This window comes from Arvicola amphibius, chromosome 11 (genome assembly GCF_903992535.2).
Source record: "Arvicola amphibius chromosome 11, mArvAmp1.2, whole genome shotgun sequence".
NCBI classification, from domain to species: Eukaryota; Metazoa; Chordata; class Mammalia; order Rodentia; family Cricetidae; genus Arvicola; species Arvicola amphibius.
This window is the reverse complement of record NC_052057.2, coordinates 103,705,195-103,723,025: the sequence shown is the minus strand read 5'-3', so window position 1 is coordinate 103,723,025 and position 17,831 is coordinate 103,705,195. Positions and strand designations below refer to the sequence as shown.

Below are 17,831 nucleotides of genomic sequence, written 5' to 3'. Positions count from 1 at the left end.
ATTATCTCTTAGAAGCTTGTTGTTTTTTTAATGAGAGACAAAAAGATAGTGGATCCAGAGGGAAGAGGAGGTAGGGAGGAACTGGGAATGTTAGAGAGAGGGGAAACTATAAACAGGATATATTGTATGAAAAAAGAATCTCTCTTAAAAAAAAAGAAAAAATACTGAAAAAAATGTGACTTCTCCATCACTGTCAAGGAACTAGATTGTACCATCTCGTGAATATGTCAGCTCTGTTTTTCTATGCTACCCACATGTTTGGCTAAATACCAGTCTAGATGATGCTGTCAGGGACTTTTTTTATGAAATTGACATTTAGATCAGTGAACCTTTGTAAAATGGATTATCCTTCACAGTATGGTTGGATCTTATCCAGTCAGGTGATGGTTTTAGGTGAAAAGACTGAAAATCCCTAGAGAAGTGTTGTAAGGGAGGGTGCTATGGTGTTCCTGATCTCCTTCTGCTGAAATAACCACACAGAAACTGTATTAATTAAGTCACTGCTTGTCCCATTAGCTCCAGCTTCTTATTGGCTAACTCTTGCATCTTAATTTAACCCATTTCTATTAATATGTGTATCGCCACATGGCTTTGGCTTACTGGGTAAAGTTCTGGTATCTGTCTCTGGCAGGGCTATATGGCTTCTCTCTACTCTGCCTTCCTTCTCCCAGCATTCAGTTTAGTTTCCCCTGCCTAACTAAGTTCTATAAGCCAAGCCATTTTCTTTATTCATTAACCAGTAAAAACAACACATAGACAGAATGACCTACCACACCAGAAAAATAAGGAATTTTGCCTTTAGATTGGTGGTTCTCAACCTTCCTAATGCTGCAATCCTTTAATATAGTTCTTTATGCTGTGTTAACACCAACTGTAAAATTATTTCATTGCTACTTCATAAAAGTAATTTTGCTACTGTTATGAATCGAATTGTGAATATCTGATAGGCAAGATTTCTGATATGCAACCCCCAAAAGGGTAATGGCCCACAGGTTGAGAACCACTGCTCTAGATTTCATTCTGATACACAACATTGGTCTCATCTGGAAATTGTAGCTTGCTGGTCTACCTTGTAGATTTATGCTAGCCAGTCTTGGTGGGTTTGTGTTGTCTAGAGAGCCCTAACATGTACAAATTCATCTATCACCCTTCTTGGGTATACACAAATTCTCTATTCTCCATCCTATTGCACACATCAAGCCATTTATTTCTGTCTGATTTATGTCTACTTTGATGCTACAGGAGTCAAGTAGATGTGACAGGACCATGTAGAATGAAGAGTTTAAAATGTTTAATAGCTTTCCCTTTACATAAAATAGTTTTTTGAAATAGTTCACAAATCTATTTTAGTTTCACCAATTTTTAAAATGACTTTTTTTTTGGCAGAAAATTACTTTTTTCCTGGTTTAGTACACAGCCTAGCATGAGTGCTATGTGGATTTATGATGTCTCCTTGTCTCTTTTAGTTTGTAATGGTGCCTTGCTTGTCTTTGTTTTTCATGACAAAAACACATCTAGGTCTGTTATTTTGCAGTGCTTCCCTTAATTTGAGAGCACTGATTACTAAAATAAAATAAAATATTATACATACAGCCACTTTATTTTGGTTTTTTTTGAGCTTTATTGATAGAGCTGTAGACATTAAGGGGTGAACAGGCTAAAGAAAATAGATATATTATTTTGATAAGGAATGAGGATATGAAAGTGACAAGCACTTACTTGATAAATATTTTAAATACCTATTTATAGTATGTAGTATGCTCATTAAAATCAATCAAGACTGCATCTGTGTGCAAATGAGATTAATGTTTTCTCTTTCATAGAAGAAAAACTTTTATCTGCAAAATTATCTGCGATTCATCATAGCTTGGAGGGTATTGTGCTCCTGCTGTGGAGAAGGTTCCAGAAGTCAACATTTCATGTTATCTCGGATTCATACATTTCACGAAACATCAGAAAGCTTTGTTCTCTGTTTGTCCTTGTCAACTTCAGATGGACTAAATATGAGCATTTGGGGATATTTCTGATTTCTCAATGCTAATCCTGAAACAATACTCCCAACATATTTAATTTAATCATGAAATATCATTGAAGGCAGAATTTTTTCTCCCTATTTGATATACAAAGAAATTTATTTTAGTAAAATTTTTTAGATGTATGCAAAATAAAAAGTGGAGGCAAAATGTGAGCCCTTGGATTGAGTCTGACATGTGAGTAATGAAAGACATACATAAAAGACATGTATGGTGTTCCTTGTAACAGTCTGGGCGCGTGAAGGAGACATCTCGGTAGCGGTCAGGATGGCCCAGTGAGTCATCATAATTTTATTTTCTCCCTCAATAACCAGGTTCTTTTTTTTAACTATGAGACAATGCACTTTGTGGTGGAAATATGCCTTCACTAGGAAAAATGTATTGAAAAAAAATGGATACTTTTGAATCAAATAGCTCTGATTTGGGTGCCAGAAGCACAGCTTGTAAGTTGTGTGAATATGCAGATACTTATGAGCAGATCTATGATTCCCAGTTTTTGCTCATTCAGATGAAATCAATAGTATCTACTTTTCATAGGTATTCTTTGATAACATAATGTCTATTAATTTTAAAACACAGTACCTGGAAATGTAAAATACTGTACAGACATTTTTCTACATTTCAACTTTGTTCTTACTTTAGTATTCCCTTGCCACTTTAAAATTTTAATTACTATGCTTAGGATACACACACACATATATATGTGTGTGTGTCCATATATATAGCAAAATATACAGCAAATATAACAACATATATAACAATGTATGTTAAAACTATCTATCTATCTATCTATCTATCTATCTATTATCTATCTATCTCCTAAGATATATATAAAGAAATACCTCTAGTATGTAAGCCCCTAGCTTGTACAAGCCGTACCCTATCAGGTCACTTCCTTTTTCCTCAGACGTTAAAGACTATTCTTGTAATTGACTGAGCTTGTACAATTAAAGTGCTGTTTTTTGCAAGATGGTAGGTCACAGGCTAACTACTCTCTCTGCTTTTGTCATCAAGCTTGCTTACTCTGCTCAAAAAGATGAGTAGGAACTGCAAGACGTTTGTTAAGATGAGTCCCGGCCTACACATAGCAAGGATACATGTAGTCTTGTGGTTTTTGCCATGCCAACTTCTCTTGGGTTTATATGTTGAGAATTCTGAATCTTGGGTGTAGACCTTGTGCCAGAAATAAAAAGCCTGTTACTTAGCTGACCCTGTTGTCAGGGTTGCAGAGGAGCCAGCCCTGAGTGTGAGCATGCGTGAGAACAGGAGAGCTGACCTCCCCCTTGTATGCCCCCACAGCAATCAGGAGAAAGGGCCCTGTGCCTTGCTGCAGGCTGCATTGGGTGGCTAGCTCAGGCAGTGCTGGAGAGTTCAACCAGGTAGTGATGATGAGGGAAAGTTAGCTACCTGACCAACCCAGCTACCACCCAGGCCCAGAACCAGGACAATGTGTTAACCCACCCCAACATCCACCGAATCTATGAACTATTGGAACATGTGAAGGAGATGAACCTATATATTCAAAACAGCAGGACCTCCATGACACAGGACCACAGAATATCCAAGAGGAGCCCCAATGAGAGCCATTATCGGTGGTGTTGCAGAAACCAGAGGCCTTGAGCCAGACCAAAGACTCACAGCAATGAACACTCGCAAGGAAAGATGAACTGAATAAGGGGTAAACTGTGTCTCAACAGACCACAATACAGCTTCTATGACAAGACGGTTCTTCTTTTTGTTTTGTTTTATGGTTTGTTTTGTTTGGTATTTGGTTTTTCTTTTAAGTTTGGTTTTGTTCTGTGGGGGAGGTTGTAGGGACAGAGGGCAGATGTGAGGATGTGAGGGAGATAAAAGGGAATGAAATGCATAATGTGAAATCCACGGAGAATCAATAAGCATAAAAAAGCCTCTTATTTGTTAAAATTTGTTCATTGAAAAACTGGTGAATCTCTGAACGACCCCAGACCCTTAAAAACTATACTTATCTGTTGACTATACTTATCTATTATGCTAGTTTTTAGTTTGCCAAGACTCATTCTTGGGTTTTCTTCTTAAAGAATCAATTAGTATTGTATTAATTTGTTTGGATTTTTGAAATGGGGTTTTGATGTCTAGCCCAGGCTGACTTTGAACTCAAAGTTTTCCTGTTTCTTCCACCAAATGCTGTTAAAAGAGCGAGAAAGGCCCAAGCTCAGGGAATACTTAGATTTGTTGTTGTTAAACAGCAGATGCAAACTGGAAAAAATATGAACTTTGTAAGAAAAACAAAACATAATAAAGAATAAAATTCCTGCTATGATCATCTAGCCACAGAAGCCCAAAGGAATAAATTACTTTTGTTGGACTTTAATCCCATCATCCCATCATGTATAAAATTCCCCTAAATGTTCTTTTTGTTTTGTTTTGTTTTTGTTTTTGTTTTTTCAAGACAAGTTTTCTCTGTAGCTTTGGAGCCTGTCCTGGAGCTAGGTCTTGTAGACCAGGCTGGCCTCGAACTCATAGTGATCCACCTGCCTCTGCCTCCCAAGTGCTGGGATTAAAGACGTGCACCACCACTGCCCGGCTGGCCCTAAATGTTCTTAACAGTTAGGATACCTCATTTTTCAGTATTAGGTAGTCTGCTCTTCTTTTCTTCCCCTTCTCTGTCTTTTTTTCTCCTTCAACCAAGAGCAAGATCAAAGGGTTTATCTGTAGTCCGGCAGTTGTTCACTGCTGGAGGTGTGGCAATGCACTCACTAAATGAGGCACACACTCTGCACGCATGGGGAGTTCTGCTGACTGAAAGCATAAAGCTAGGTTCCTCTTGGAGGATTGCTGCAGAGTTTGCCTGGCCAAGGTTCTTCCCCCTTTCCTGTGCAAAGATTCTATTTTCTAAGTGCTGTAGCTAGGAGCAGAAGCCTCCATTTTGCTTCCCTAAACTGGGTTGTCTTTTATAGCCTACTTTAGCTTCCTGGATTTCTAAGGGAGTTCCAGAGGCTCCAGGAGAAAGTGAGCAGAGCTAACTTCTCTCTCTTCACAGTCTCCTCACCAACTGACAGGTGATACTCCTGAGGACATTCTCCAGTGATCCTTCAGTGGCAAATCAGCGTCTCTGTTTCCTAGGAAACCGGTTTATAGTAGTCATCTACAGTTTGTAACCCAATGTATTGGCAAAGTCAGACATGATGTTTGAAGAAATCATAAAATTTGCTTTTGTTAGGGGATTTTTTTTAAAAAAATGTTTTTCTTGTAATTTCCCAGAATTTATGGATGACCATACAAAGATGAATTGAGAAAACATGAAGCAAAAACAGATGACTGTCTTTATCTTTTGCAGTAACAATTTCTTCTAAGTAGCATGAAAGATGTCCGATCCAGGGGTACACAAAGACACAATTTTGGACTTAGAAGGTTGTGCTTTCTTTGCCAGCATCTAGGTATCTGTCTTCTTTTCTCTAGTACTTTTTCTTCACTCTGTACTGAAATTATGATTAAATGATTCATCCCTACATTCTGTCTTTAACCATCATTAATCTCCTTCCATAACCTTAACTTCTCAACAGTATTACTGCTGCCCCAGAGCACACAGATACCGAAGGTATAGCTCTAGCCAGAGGATGAATTTTAAGTCTGGACTCTTGAGTCACTCTGCTTCCAGCTACTGCATCCTTTCTGATTTCCTTTCTCTTCTGCATCTGGATACCCAGACAGGCCATTTCCTTCTATAGAACCGAACAGTAGATGAGAAAACACACCTAAGAGTTCCAAAGTTTAAACAAACCACGCAGTTACAGCTATGTGTAAGACTGCATTGTGAGAAAAACAGTTTTAATAGTTCGGCTGAATTCGTGCTGCTAATGCTTTTCATGACACTATCTGTTTGTGTAGAGATGTACTATGCAAAGAAAATTATCACAGAACCTTAAGAAGGTTATTTAGGGTTAAAGAGCTGTAAACTTTCTCTATTTAGAGGAACAAAAGTGTTCGTTATCTTTGGAGAAATAAAACTATCTCCAGATTTTTTTTTCTTCCCTGTGGTTATAATGCAAAAGGAAAACCAAACATAGGAAGCTATTTTTTTTTTTTTTTTTTTTTTTTTTTTAGCAAGAGTGATAGTAGCCATGGATTGGGAATAATCTCGAGAGGAGGAGTCATCTATTTTATATTCACATGAGTCAGTATGAATGACTAATGGATGAGAGAGTAACACAGAAAATCCAAGTGTGTTGACCAGCTCTATGCCTAGGACACAGGTAGTGAAGAGACCACATTATCATGTCATCCCTGCCTTGGAGCAGACAAGGGCTTTTAATGGTGGCAGCGCAACCTCTTTCTTTACTATCTGTAACCATACCTTGTTGGTCTTTCCAGCCTCCCAATACCATTTGCATGCTATCTCATGCTTCTATCCCTGGTATAAGCTTCTCTATGTCTTTCATATCCATCTGCATTGCTGTCATGTTTACTACATAATTTACACTCAAGCACAGGATATTCCCAAAATGTTACTTTCTCAGAGATCTATCCCACCCACAACTTTTACTCTTTTAGTGAACAGTGACAGCATCTTCAGCAAATGGCGCTAGAAAAATCGGATGTCCACATGGAAAATGAAATTAGACCCTGCATAAAAATCAACTCTAAATGGTTAAAAGACCTCAATTTGAATTCTCAAAGTACTAGAAAAAAATCATAGGTAGAATCCTGTAAGATATAGGTGTAGGAATGGACTTCCTCAATTGGATTCCATTTTCTAAGGAATTAAAAACAACAGTTTTCAAATTAGATATCATAAAACTAAGAAGCTGGGACTGGAGAGGTGACTCAGCAGTTAAGAGCACTGGTTGCTCTTTCAGAGGACCCAGGTTCAATTTCCAGCACCCACCTGGGAGCTAACAATCATCTGTAACTCAAGTTGTAGGGAACCCAATGTCCTAACCTGGCCCCATGCACAGAATGCATATAGTACCTATACATATACGCCGGCAAAATACTCACCTAAAATAAAACTGGATCAATAAAAATAGATCTGACATGTAACCCAGCAATACCACTTCTTGATGTATAATCAAAGGACTGGACATCCTAATCCCAGTTACTTGCTCAACAGTATTCATTTCTGCTTGATTCATAATAGGTATGGAATGGAAAAATCTAAATGTCCATCATCTGATGAGTGAATAATGGAAATATGGCATATATATATATACAAAATAGAACTCTATTTGGTTGTAAAGAAAAATGAAATCATGAAACTTACTGGTAAATGGATGGAACTGGGAAATAGCATACTGAATAAAGTAACCTAGACGAGAAAGACACACACCACAGGTTCTCTCTTAGTTGTGGATCCTAGCACTGAATCTTTTGTTTTGAGTATGTAACTTGGGACAGCCATAGAAACAAGGAAAGTAGAAAAGACCTTTGGGGGATGGGAAAATGAGCTTTAGAGATGAAGATAGCAAGACACAGGTCCCATAATAGAGAAAAAGAAAATTGGAGTGGGAGACTTAACTGAGGAAGGGAAGGCAGGAAGGGTGAGGGAGGGAGGGAATGTGTCTTAGAGGGAGAGGGAGGGAAATATATAAATAACAAAAGGACATTTTAAAAAGCCATAGTAAACCATACAATTTTTATAAAGTTATGTAAAACAATACATATGTACACACGCATACACACACGTGTGTGTGGCTTTAATGGAGTTACCCCACATGGTGGGATAATGCTCCCTTCATGAGTCATAGACTATTTAACAAGAAAGTATGCTTCCTGTCAGCTTGTATGAATGTACCTAGAGCCAGTTCCCAAAGGTGACTCACAGTGAGATTCTCCCTTAGACCTTAAAATCATGGCTGCTCTCTGAGAGTTAAAATGGTAAAGCTTCCAGAATAAAACCCACTCATTCATTGAAGTCAATCCCCTGTGCACTGAAATATGGCAGTACAATGAATATAAACATTGCAAACAAAGAATGAACTGGATGTTCCCCCAGAGAAGCAGAAATGAACTGCGATGTGATTCAGTCAGCCACATTCCAATGAACTGTTTTTTTCTCTCAACACAGTAAGGGCTGCTGTAGCGGTGGAGGATACTCACGATGACGGTAACAACAATTAGAGCACAATCCAGGATGACAGACACAGTGTCATCTGTGGGTGCACAAAACATACCCAGACTACAAAATACTAGCACCCCAAACTCATGAAATTAGAGGACCCTGTCTAGGCTACTGATGACCCAACCAGGGAAACTGAGGCCATGCTATCGTGTTTTACCTCTGGACAATACACAGTGGCAAATTCTCCGCAGGCAATTCCTTATTCTTATATATCCTCTATAAATTGTGGACTCTTAGCCCAAACCAGTATCATATGTGGTCACTATGAATATAGATGAAGTAAAAATGACTGTTTCGCCTTTGGAGAAATTGAGTTGACGAAACTTAGCGTCAGGCAGCTGAGAGAGAGAACTTTTCTTAGGCATGCCAAGGGCATTTGAATTAAGATCTTCAGAAGAACTCTGCCTCACTACATCCTTATATGCTTCTCACATACTTCTTTCACAAATCCATTCACCAATGACTGAGAAATTCTTTGTGAGTGCTGCCATGCTCGGGTGGGAGTTTCATATAACTTCTTTCCTCCTTCTCTCCCTTCTTTATTCCCTCCTCATTCTTTTTCCCTTTCTTTTCCCCTTTCCTTCCTTCTTTTTCCTTTGTTTATTTCCTCTATATTTTGGGTGAGGACCTCACTGTGTAATCACAGCTGGCTTTATGATCTTTCTGCCCAACCCTCCACAGTTCTGGGATTAAAAGCATGGACCCCAGTGTGGGACTGACACCTAGGTGTGGTCATCTCGCTTTCTTTAAACCTAAGGATTGCAGGTCGGGTGGTGGTGGCACAGGCCTTTTATCCCAGCACTCAGGAGGCAGAGGCAGGTGGATCTATGTGAGTTCGAGGCCAGCCTGGTCTACAAGAGCTAGTTCCAGGACAAGCACCAAAGCTACAGAGAAGCCCTGTCTTGAAAAATTAAAAAAAGAAAACAAAACAAACAAACAAAAACAAAAAAACTAAGGCTCACATGAGACTTGTCTGTAGTAGCAAAAAGAACATTTTAATAGGAAAGTAATTTTCAAGAAAGTAATTTATACCTCATCTCTTTATTAGTGCCCAGATTCCAGGAGGATTTTAAAGAAAAGGAAAATAATTAATTTCTGTCATGGCAATATCCTATTTTACAGCTCTGTTCACACAAATTAAAATATGCTTATGAATATTTTGGTTAGTATATTTCTACATTAAGATAGCATCTTTTTGAAAATGTAATCAATACAGGGTTGGGTTCTTTCTTCATCAGTCATACGTAATCAGTTAAGAAACATGTTTAAAAAAATCCTTTCAGCAGTACTAGGGGGTTGAATCTATGTCCTCAGATATACTGGGTAATAACTCTACCATTGAGCTATAAGCTCAGGACAATTATTCAACACATTAAAATAATATTGTGGGTGAGTAATTGGTGAATTTATTAAGACACTGAAATATATATGAGATTACTCTGACCTTCTACCCATAATTCAAAATCTCCCATTTTATATCTCTATTACACATCGTACATACAATTATAATTATGCAAAATCCTATTATGGTGTCCTTGTATGTCACAGATATTTATTTATTCATTCATATGGAAATGTGTGCAGGCTAAATAAGCAGTCACTCAAACTTGGTCCACCAAATCTGAGAAAACAATTTTTACATTTTAATGCTTTAGAGACTAGGAAGAATATAAAAAGTGATGCTCGCTTGGTTTTATGAAATACATATGTGTGTATATATTCATATATATGTATGTATATATATATATATCTTGAACTTTGTAAATACTAACTTAATATTTTTTAAGTGTAGAGATAATTACATATCATTGAGAAAACATTACTTCCAAATTCACTGAAGTAACAATTCTATATCCTTGTTACATTCCTTAGTTTCCTAGTTATGCCACAACAGGACAGTGAGGTCATCTAGTAGGTCAGCTAGAAAAGGACAGGTAGCTGCATGGTTTAAGTTCATACTAATCTGCAATAAATGTTAAACCACTGTTTTTGAAAATGGAGTTCTGGATAAACAAATCATTGACAAGAAACATTTTACCAGGCAAATCAGGATACAGGATGGTAGTTCCCAACCCATGAGTCCAGACACCTTGGGCGTTGAATGACTCTTTTATAGGGGGTCACCCAAGATCATCAGAAAATATAGATATTTTCATTGTGATTCATAACAGTAGCAAAATTGTAGTTATGAAATAGCAACGAAAATAGCTTAATGGGTGGTGGTCACCATAACATGAGGGACTGTATTAAAGGGTTGATATATTATATATCACTGGTATAAGCATAATGGTAGGTTCCTAATGAAAATTAGGTTTTCCAGAACTTTGGCTTGTGTTATCATGCAGTTTTCTCAATAAAGTTGAAGATTTATCTAGATAAGCCTGCCTTTTCCAATATTTATTTGAGGACAGAAGTCAAGATAGCATTAAAGGGATTTCTAATCAGTAATTTTTTCACAGCTGTTTTTACTTCTTTGTTCCGTAAACTATAGATAATAGGATTCAGCATTGGTGTTAATCCAGCGTATATCAAAGCCATAAATTTATCTATTTCCTGTGAGTTTACAGCTGAGGGCTTCAGGTACATGGAGAGAGCTGTCCCATAGAACAGAACCACCACAGTCAAGTGGGCTGCACATGTTGAAAAGGCTTTGCTTCGTCCATCCACTGAGCTGATCCTCAAAATGTTGGAGAGGATGAATGCATAGGAGACACAAATAAGCAGCATCGGCAATGGGAGAAGAAGGATGCTGATCACCAACATGATTAACTGTACCATGGAAGTGTCTACACAAGCCATTTTCAAGAGGGCCAGAATTTCACAGGTAAAATGATTGATGGTGCTGTTACCACAGAGAGACAGCTGAAGTACAGGTCCAGTCTCCACCAAGGCAGTGAGGCATCCTGTCAGCCAGGAACTGCCTGCAATCTGCACACAGACTCTCCTGTTCATAATGATAGGATATCTTAGGGGATTGCAGATGGCCACATACCTGTCACAGGCCATCATGGAGAGGAGCACACATTCGGTGGAGCCCATGGCAAGAGAGAAATACATCTGAGAAGCACAGCCTGAGAATGAGATGGTGTTTTTCCCCAAAATAAAGTTTGCCAGCATTGGAATGAGAGCAGAAGAGGTATACCAAATGTCCAGAAAGGAGAGGTTACTGAGGAAAAAGTACATGGGCGTGTGTAGGTGAGAATCTAGGATGGTGATGGAGATCAGAATAGTATTTCCCAGCAAGGTGGTCAGGTACATCAACAGACACAGGACAAATATGATGACTTCAACTTTGGGGTAATGGGAAAATCCCAGGAAGAAAAAGACTGTGACAGAGGTCCAATTTGCCTGGACCATTTTATGATAGTATGTTCATGTAAACATGTACTAATGAATTACATCATATATATATATATATATATATATATATATATATATATATAAAGCCAAAGGTCCTCCTTTACATTTTCACACAGTTTGCTTTTATATGAGCTTGTGCTTCATATTTAAGTGCTTCTCTAAATATTATTGTAGAAGTATGTTTAAACAATCTGTCATTAATATAATTTAGCCATGAAGTCAACAGATAAATAGTGAACTTGATGCTTTTGCAGCCAGCCTTTGTCCTGTCAAGGTGGAATTGAATAAGAATTCATTAAGTAAACATCATGAGAGAAGAACAAAGTAAATAATATTTTTCTTCGCCCCTCCTCAAACTACATTTGTAGTTGGTCTACAAATACATATTTACCTTTAAGTTACTGAGATTGATTTTCTTCTCTTCGCTTGGAAACATTCTTATTATAGGAAAATCTTTATTTCCTATGTTAATGGTTTCTTATGTCACTCCTAGAGATATACTCTCAATGATTTGGAGAACCAATAGGTAAAATAATGTACATATTTATGCAGATGTAAAAGAAATTAATTGAAGACTTTGAATATTGGAAAACAAGCCAGAGTTCCCTTTCCAAACCTAAGAAAGTGATGGAGGATATTCTCATACTGGGAGACTCCTAATGTCTTCATCTTTCAAATGTTTGCAGTTGTCCTTGTGGCTGAGCTACAGATACATTCTCCAAAGGACCAGCCTCTGGATCTGGAAGGCAATTTAGTATATTTGTTGCTTTTGAAGAGTTTCCAAATACTGCAGCAAATTAAAGTTGCAAATCTGTCAGTACAGTATTACAAGTGCTGAAGCCCCAGAGATGGTGTCCCATAGATCCAATTATCGTCAGCAGTTTGCCTGGTCTAATTGTGGTGTTATTCAAACAAGATGTAAACATGTTCCTACTGTCACTGCTTCTAGGATGGATGAGGAACTTTGCTCTTTTTCCAATGTGTTAGGAAGTAGGTCAGGCTAGCTATGTGGAGATAAAGAAGAGTAAATAATGTTTTCATTTTTTCCTTCAATTTGAAGGAGACCTTTATATTACGTATGCGATAAGCAATATTAGAAATGGAAGCACCAAGGTGGGTGATCAAAAGCCTGAGTAACTGCTCTTCCTGATGATGACTTAATGAGAAGACTTACAATCTTTTTGGAAAGCAAAATTACACCTGATGAAGGAATGCTTTTAGCTGTTGCATAGAAAGGCATCTTGACTTCAGAATGCTAATTGCAGGCTCTCTCTCTTTGAGCTTCATGACAACAGCTTAAACCTGCCTGCTTTCAAGAGAGGTCCTGATGTTTGACACTGTATACTCTTTGCTTATTTAATAGGCTATACTCATGGCCATTATTGAATTTATTCTAACTAACAAATACCTCTTCATTTTTAGACAACTATAGTTATGTATTTGAACCATTATCTAAAATCAAGATGCCTCAACCAAAACCACTATGTCTACTTACTGGTATTTGCAAATAAAATGTGCCCTTTGGACCTACTATGTACTCACTCTTATAGGTACCTAACCTTCAAGGGCCTGAGATCATGTGTGTGACTGACAGCTTTAGCTGTAGGTTTGCCTTGTCCACAGGAAGGCCTGAGGCTTTAGTGCAGTGAACACTTTCCTCTTCCACATGTTAGTTCTATTCTTGGAGCAAACTGGTGAGTCTCACCAACTTTAGTTCAATTGTAAAAACAAAGTGTCAGCATTTCTTAGGGCTGCTGGGAGGCAAGAGACACTCTGCAAAGGAACCAACTCATAGTGCCCCATGAGTAACATCTACTTAAATGTTTAACTTTTCTCTATTCTATAAAGTAGACATGAATCTTGGTTCCTTATTCTCCTTCACTTTTCTGAATACGGTTTACTAATTCTTTGAGAATTTAATACAAGAGATTTTCTTTTTCTTTTTTTTATTTTCCCCTCCTCAAACTCCCCCTGGATATTCCCTATATTCCTACTTACCCAACTATATATTCTCTCAGGAAATCATAAAACAAAACAAAAATCAAAACAAATAAACAGAAAACTAATAAGACAAAAAATACCCAAATGAAACAAAACCCACAAACAAATAAAAAAACAAAATCCATGGAGTTTGTTTTCTGTTGGCCAATTACTTCTGGGTATGGGGCTTGACCTGGAGCATGGCTGATATACCCAGTGACACTCTATTAGAGAAAACTTATTTTTCCTTTGCCAGTGGGTAGCACTTGCGAAAGGCTTCTTAGTTAGGGGTGAGAGCCCCTGTCTGCTTCTCTTTCTCAGTTCTGGGAACCTATCTGTGTTGAACCTATGCAGGTCTTAAGCTGCCACACTCTCTGTGAACTCATATGCACATTAGTACTGTCATATCTAGAAAACACTATTTCCTTGGAGTAATCTACCACTACTGAGTTGGTATTACAATCTTTCCATCTCCTCTTTCACATAGTTACCCGAGCCTTGAGGGAAGATGTTTCATAAATACATCCCATTTAGGACTAAGTACTCCAAAGTCTCTCATTTACAGCACATTGTTTTGGGTCTCTATGTTGATGCTCATATACTTTAGCAGTGCCAAGTATGGGTTTCATTTCATGGAGTGGGTCCTGAATCTAATTTAAAGGTGGTTGGTTGCTACCATAATATTTGTGCCACTATTGTCCAAGTACATCTTGCAGACAGGATGTAGTTGTAGGTCACAGGGTTTGTAGCTGGGTAACTTGATTATCTTTCTCCTCTGGTGACATGAAGAGCACCTTCTACCACCGTGGATGCTAATTGGTAGGGGTGAAGCTTCAGGATGGGTTGATTGATATCTCTGTGCTTGATGACATAAGTAAGTATTGTCTTCAGCAAAAGGTCCTAACTATCAGGTTGCGGGTATCAGCCAATAGCCTTGCAATAGCTCCATATACTCTATTTAAATCATATTTACCTTTACTTCTCATCCGTAACTTCTGCCTGATCCACCCCTACTCCTTATCTCCCAACATCATGTCATACATTTATACATATATGTATATATATACAGTTTGTGCTGCCCATAAGCTCATGCATGTGGGGTCATCCAGTGAAGAGTGGTCAACCTATTGGGGATACACAGTTAAAGATACTTTCTGAGGATCAAGTTCCTAGTCACTGTGCCTTTGGGGGCTGTGGGAAGCATATCATAATTTGAGTATGAAGTGTCCCTCTGAATTGATCATGTGTTGTGAGCTTGGCCCATAACTGTTGGTGCTATCTTGAGAAGTTCTGGGAACTTCTTTGTTTGACATGCAACCCAACCTGAAGCTTCACCCCTACCAACTAGCATCCACAGTGCTATAAGGTACTCTTCATATTCTGGGAACTTCTCAAGATAGTTTTTAGGAGATCCACCCTGGCTGGAGAACATAGGTTACTTAGAGGTAGACTATTAAGAGGTACCTTGTCCCTGATCACCCCCTCTCTTTTTCATGATCACTGTGAAGCAAACATTTCTCTTTTATCACATGCTTTTCTGCCTCGAATGAAACAATCTAGACTGAATCCTTGGAAACTGTGAGACAAAATATCCAGTTTCCTCCTTTCAATGGTTTATATCAGGTGCTTAGTCAGAAAATCAAATGCAACAAATCCATCTGTGTAACAAATCTTTGATTTTACTAAGTTGAAAAGAGCAGTCTGAAGGTTCCGAAGGAAGTTCTATCCAACATTTCAGTAGGCTTATTATATACGTCCAATTCTGCTGCGCAACACAGATGTGCAGTTATCACAGCACCAGCTGCTGGGAAAACAAGAGCCTTTCCCCCATTAAACCATTTTAACTGTTCATGGAAAACCTGTTGTGGAATATTATTTTAACTTGGCAAAGAGGTGTTACACTTGCTTATGCTGTAGATTATTACTTTAACTGTGGAAAGGTGTGTTACTTTTGTTTTTGCTGCATTGTTTAATTATGTAAAGATGTGTTGCGTTTGTTTCACCTTGCCTTCCTGAGGCACCTGATTGGTCTAATAAAAAGTTGAACAACTACTAGCTAGGCAGAAGAGGGATAGACAGGACTGGCTGGCAGAAGGAATAAGTAGGAGGAGAAATTCAGGCTCTGAAGAGAAGAATGAGAGAAGAAGAGAAGAGAGAGAATGAGGGACACCCGGGGTCAGCCAGGCAGCCTTCAACCAGCAGACAAGTACCGCTGAAAGCAAGAAAAACAAAAAGAAAGGTAAAAAGCCTCGAAAAAAAAAGGCATATAAAGAGAAACAGGTTAATTTAAGTTAAAAGAGCTAGCCAAAAATGAACCTAAGCTAGGTCGAGTATTTGAAACTAACAACCAGTCTCTGAATCATGCTTTGGGAGCTGGTTGGTGACCCCAAAAGAAAAAGGCTTGGTACAAAGACCAATTAAGCACATGTGTGTGAGATCCTTTCTTCACTCCTGTATTCGTTTCCATTTAAAAACTGTCTTTATTTGCCAACCCTAGAATGACTCTCTTAATTAAGGTATATAATTCCTTGTTCCCATATCCACCCTTCCTATATCCCAACCATCCTATTCCCCCAAGCTCTCCCCATCCTCCACTTCACACTTTTCTCTCCCCATCCCCCTATCCCCATCCCACCCCACCCCCAAGTTCCCATTTTTTGTCCAGCAATTTTGTCTACTTCCAATAACCAGGAGGATAACTATATGTTTTTCTTGGATTCACCTTCTTATTTAGCTTCTCTAGGATTTTTTACGAATTATAGGCTCGATGTCCTTTATTTATGGCTAGAAACCAATTATGAGTGAATACATCCCATGTTCATCTTTTTGGGCCTGGGTTACCTCACTCAGGATGACTCTAGAGGGGTTCCCAGGTGTCCAGGAAGACGCCCCCAGCTAGTTCCTTGGGCAGCTGAGGAGAGGGTGCCAGAAATGTCCAGATCCTATTGCCATACTCATGAATATCTTGCATATCACCATAGAACCTTCACCTGGCGTTGGATGGAGAAAATGACAGAGCCCCACATAGGAGCACCGGACTGAGCTCCCAAGGTCCTGATGAGGAGCAAAAGGAGGGAGATCATGAGCAAGGAAGTCAAGACCATGAGGAGTGTGTTTACTCATTGAGACGGTGGGACAGATCTAACGGGAGACCACCAAGTCCAGTTGGAATGGGACTGATGGAACAGGGGACCAAACCAGACTCTCTGAATGTGGCTGACAGTGGAGGAGGACTGAGAAACCAAGGACAACGGCGATGAGCTTGAACTCTACAGCATGGACGGGCTCACTGTGAGCCTTGTCAGTTTGGTTGCTCACCTTCCTGGACTTAGGGGGAGCTGGGAGGACCTTAGACTTAACATAGTGAAGGGAACCCTGATGGCTCTTTGTCTTGGAGTGGGAGGGAGTGGGGGTATGGGTGGAAGGGAGGGGAGGGAAGGGGGAGGAGGAGAGGAGGAGATGGAAATTTTTAATAAAAAATGAGAAAGAAAGAATGGGTCAAGCCCTGAAAATGTAAAAAATAATTGACTTTATTTTTACTGGTGTAATGGTGGCTGGATTATTGGTTTATACTGTGTTTTATAGTGAGGTAGTGGAAATTATTTAAACTTTACTCTTCTTATTCTAGGTCATTCTTGTTTCCACTTTAGTTTTAGAATGATCCTGTTAGTTTTTCAAACTCTCTGCCTATTTTTCTTTAATTTTAAACAGAGTTTTTTTTTTTTACGTCATCTGTCCTCAAATTCATTATGTTTTAAATTCATTGGTTTTAAATTGGTGGTTTTCTCGTCAGTCTCTCCAGTACTGGAGTTACAGGCATGTGTCACCATGCCTAGTCCTTTATGTTTAAATGACATTACTCTGTAGTTCAAGATGGGGAGGATTCATTTCTGAGTAAGATCAAGTCTTCTAATCCATAAAACTTCATCTCTCATTATCATAGCTCCCCTTTAAACTCTGTCTGAACTAGTCAGTGGCTTTCATATATAAGCCTTGTATTATTTCTGCCAATTTCTATAAGCCATTTTATTTTAATCCTGTTATGGATAGTATTTAAGATAAAATATTTCCCAGTTATTTGTTGTTGATTAATAGAAATATAGATATATCATATAATCTTGCACATATTGATAGGTAGGTAAAGTTTTTTACTTTTAATAGCAACTGTGTGCATTCCTTGGGAATTTTTCCTACTTGTTTGCATCCACAATCCAGTTGACTTTGAATGATAACAGTTTCTGTCTTTCCTTTTATTTCTAACTTTTCTTTTGGTTTTTCGAGACAGGGTTTCCCTGTAGTTTCTAGAGCCTGTCCTGGAACTCGCTCTTGTAGACCAGGCTGGCCCCGAACTCAGAGATCCG

General features: G+C 38.6%; 1 protein-coding gene across 1 annotated transcript; it reads right to left on the bottom strand.

Annotated features, from left to right (window-relative positions):
- Positions 1–10,527: 10,527 nt before the first annotated feature.
- On the bottom strand, positions 10,528–11,487 carry LOC119826741 (olfactory receptor 13F1). Its single transcript, XM_038348215.1, has one exon. It carries the CDS (start codon positions 11,485–11,487, stop codon positions 10,528–10,530), a length of 960 nt encoding a protein of 319 aa, XP_038204143.1.
- Between the last annotated feature and the right edge of the window lie 6,344 nt (positions 11,488–17,831).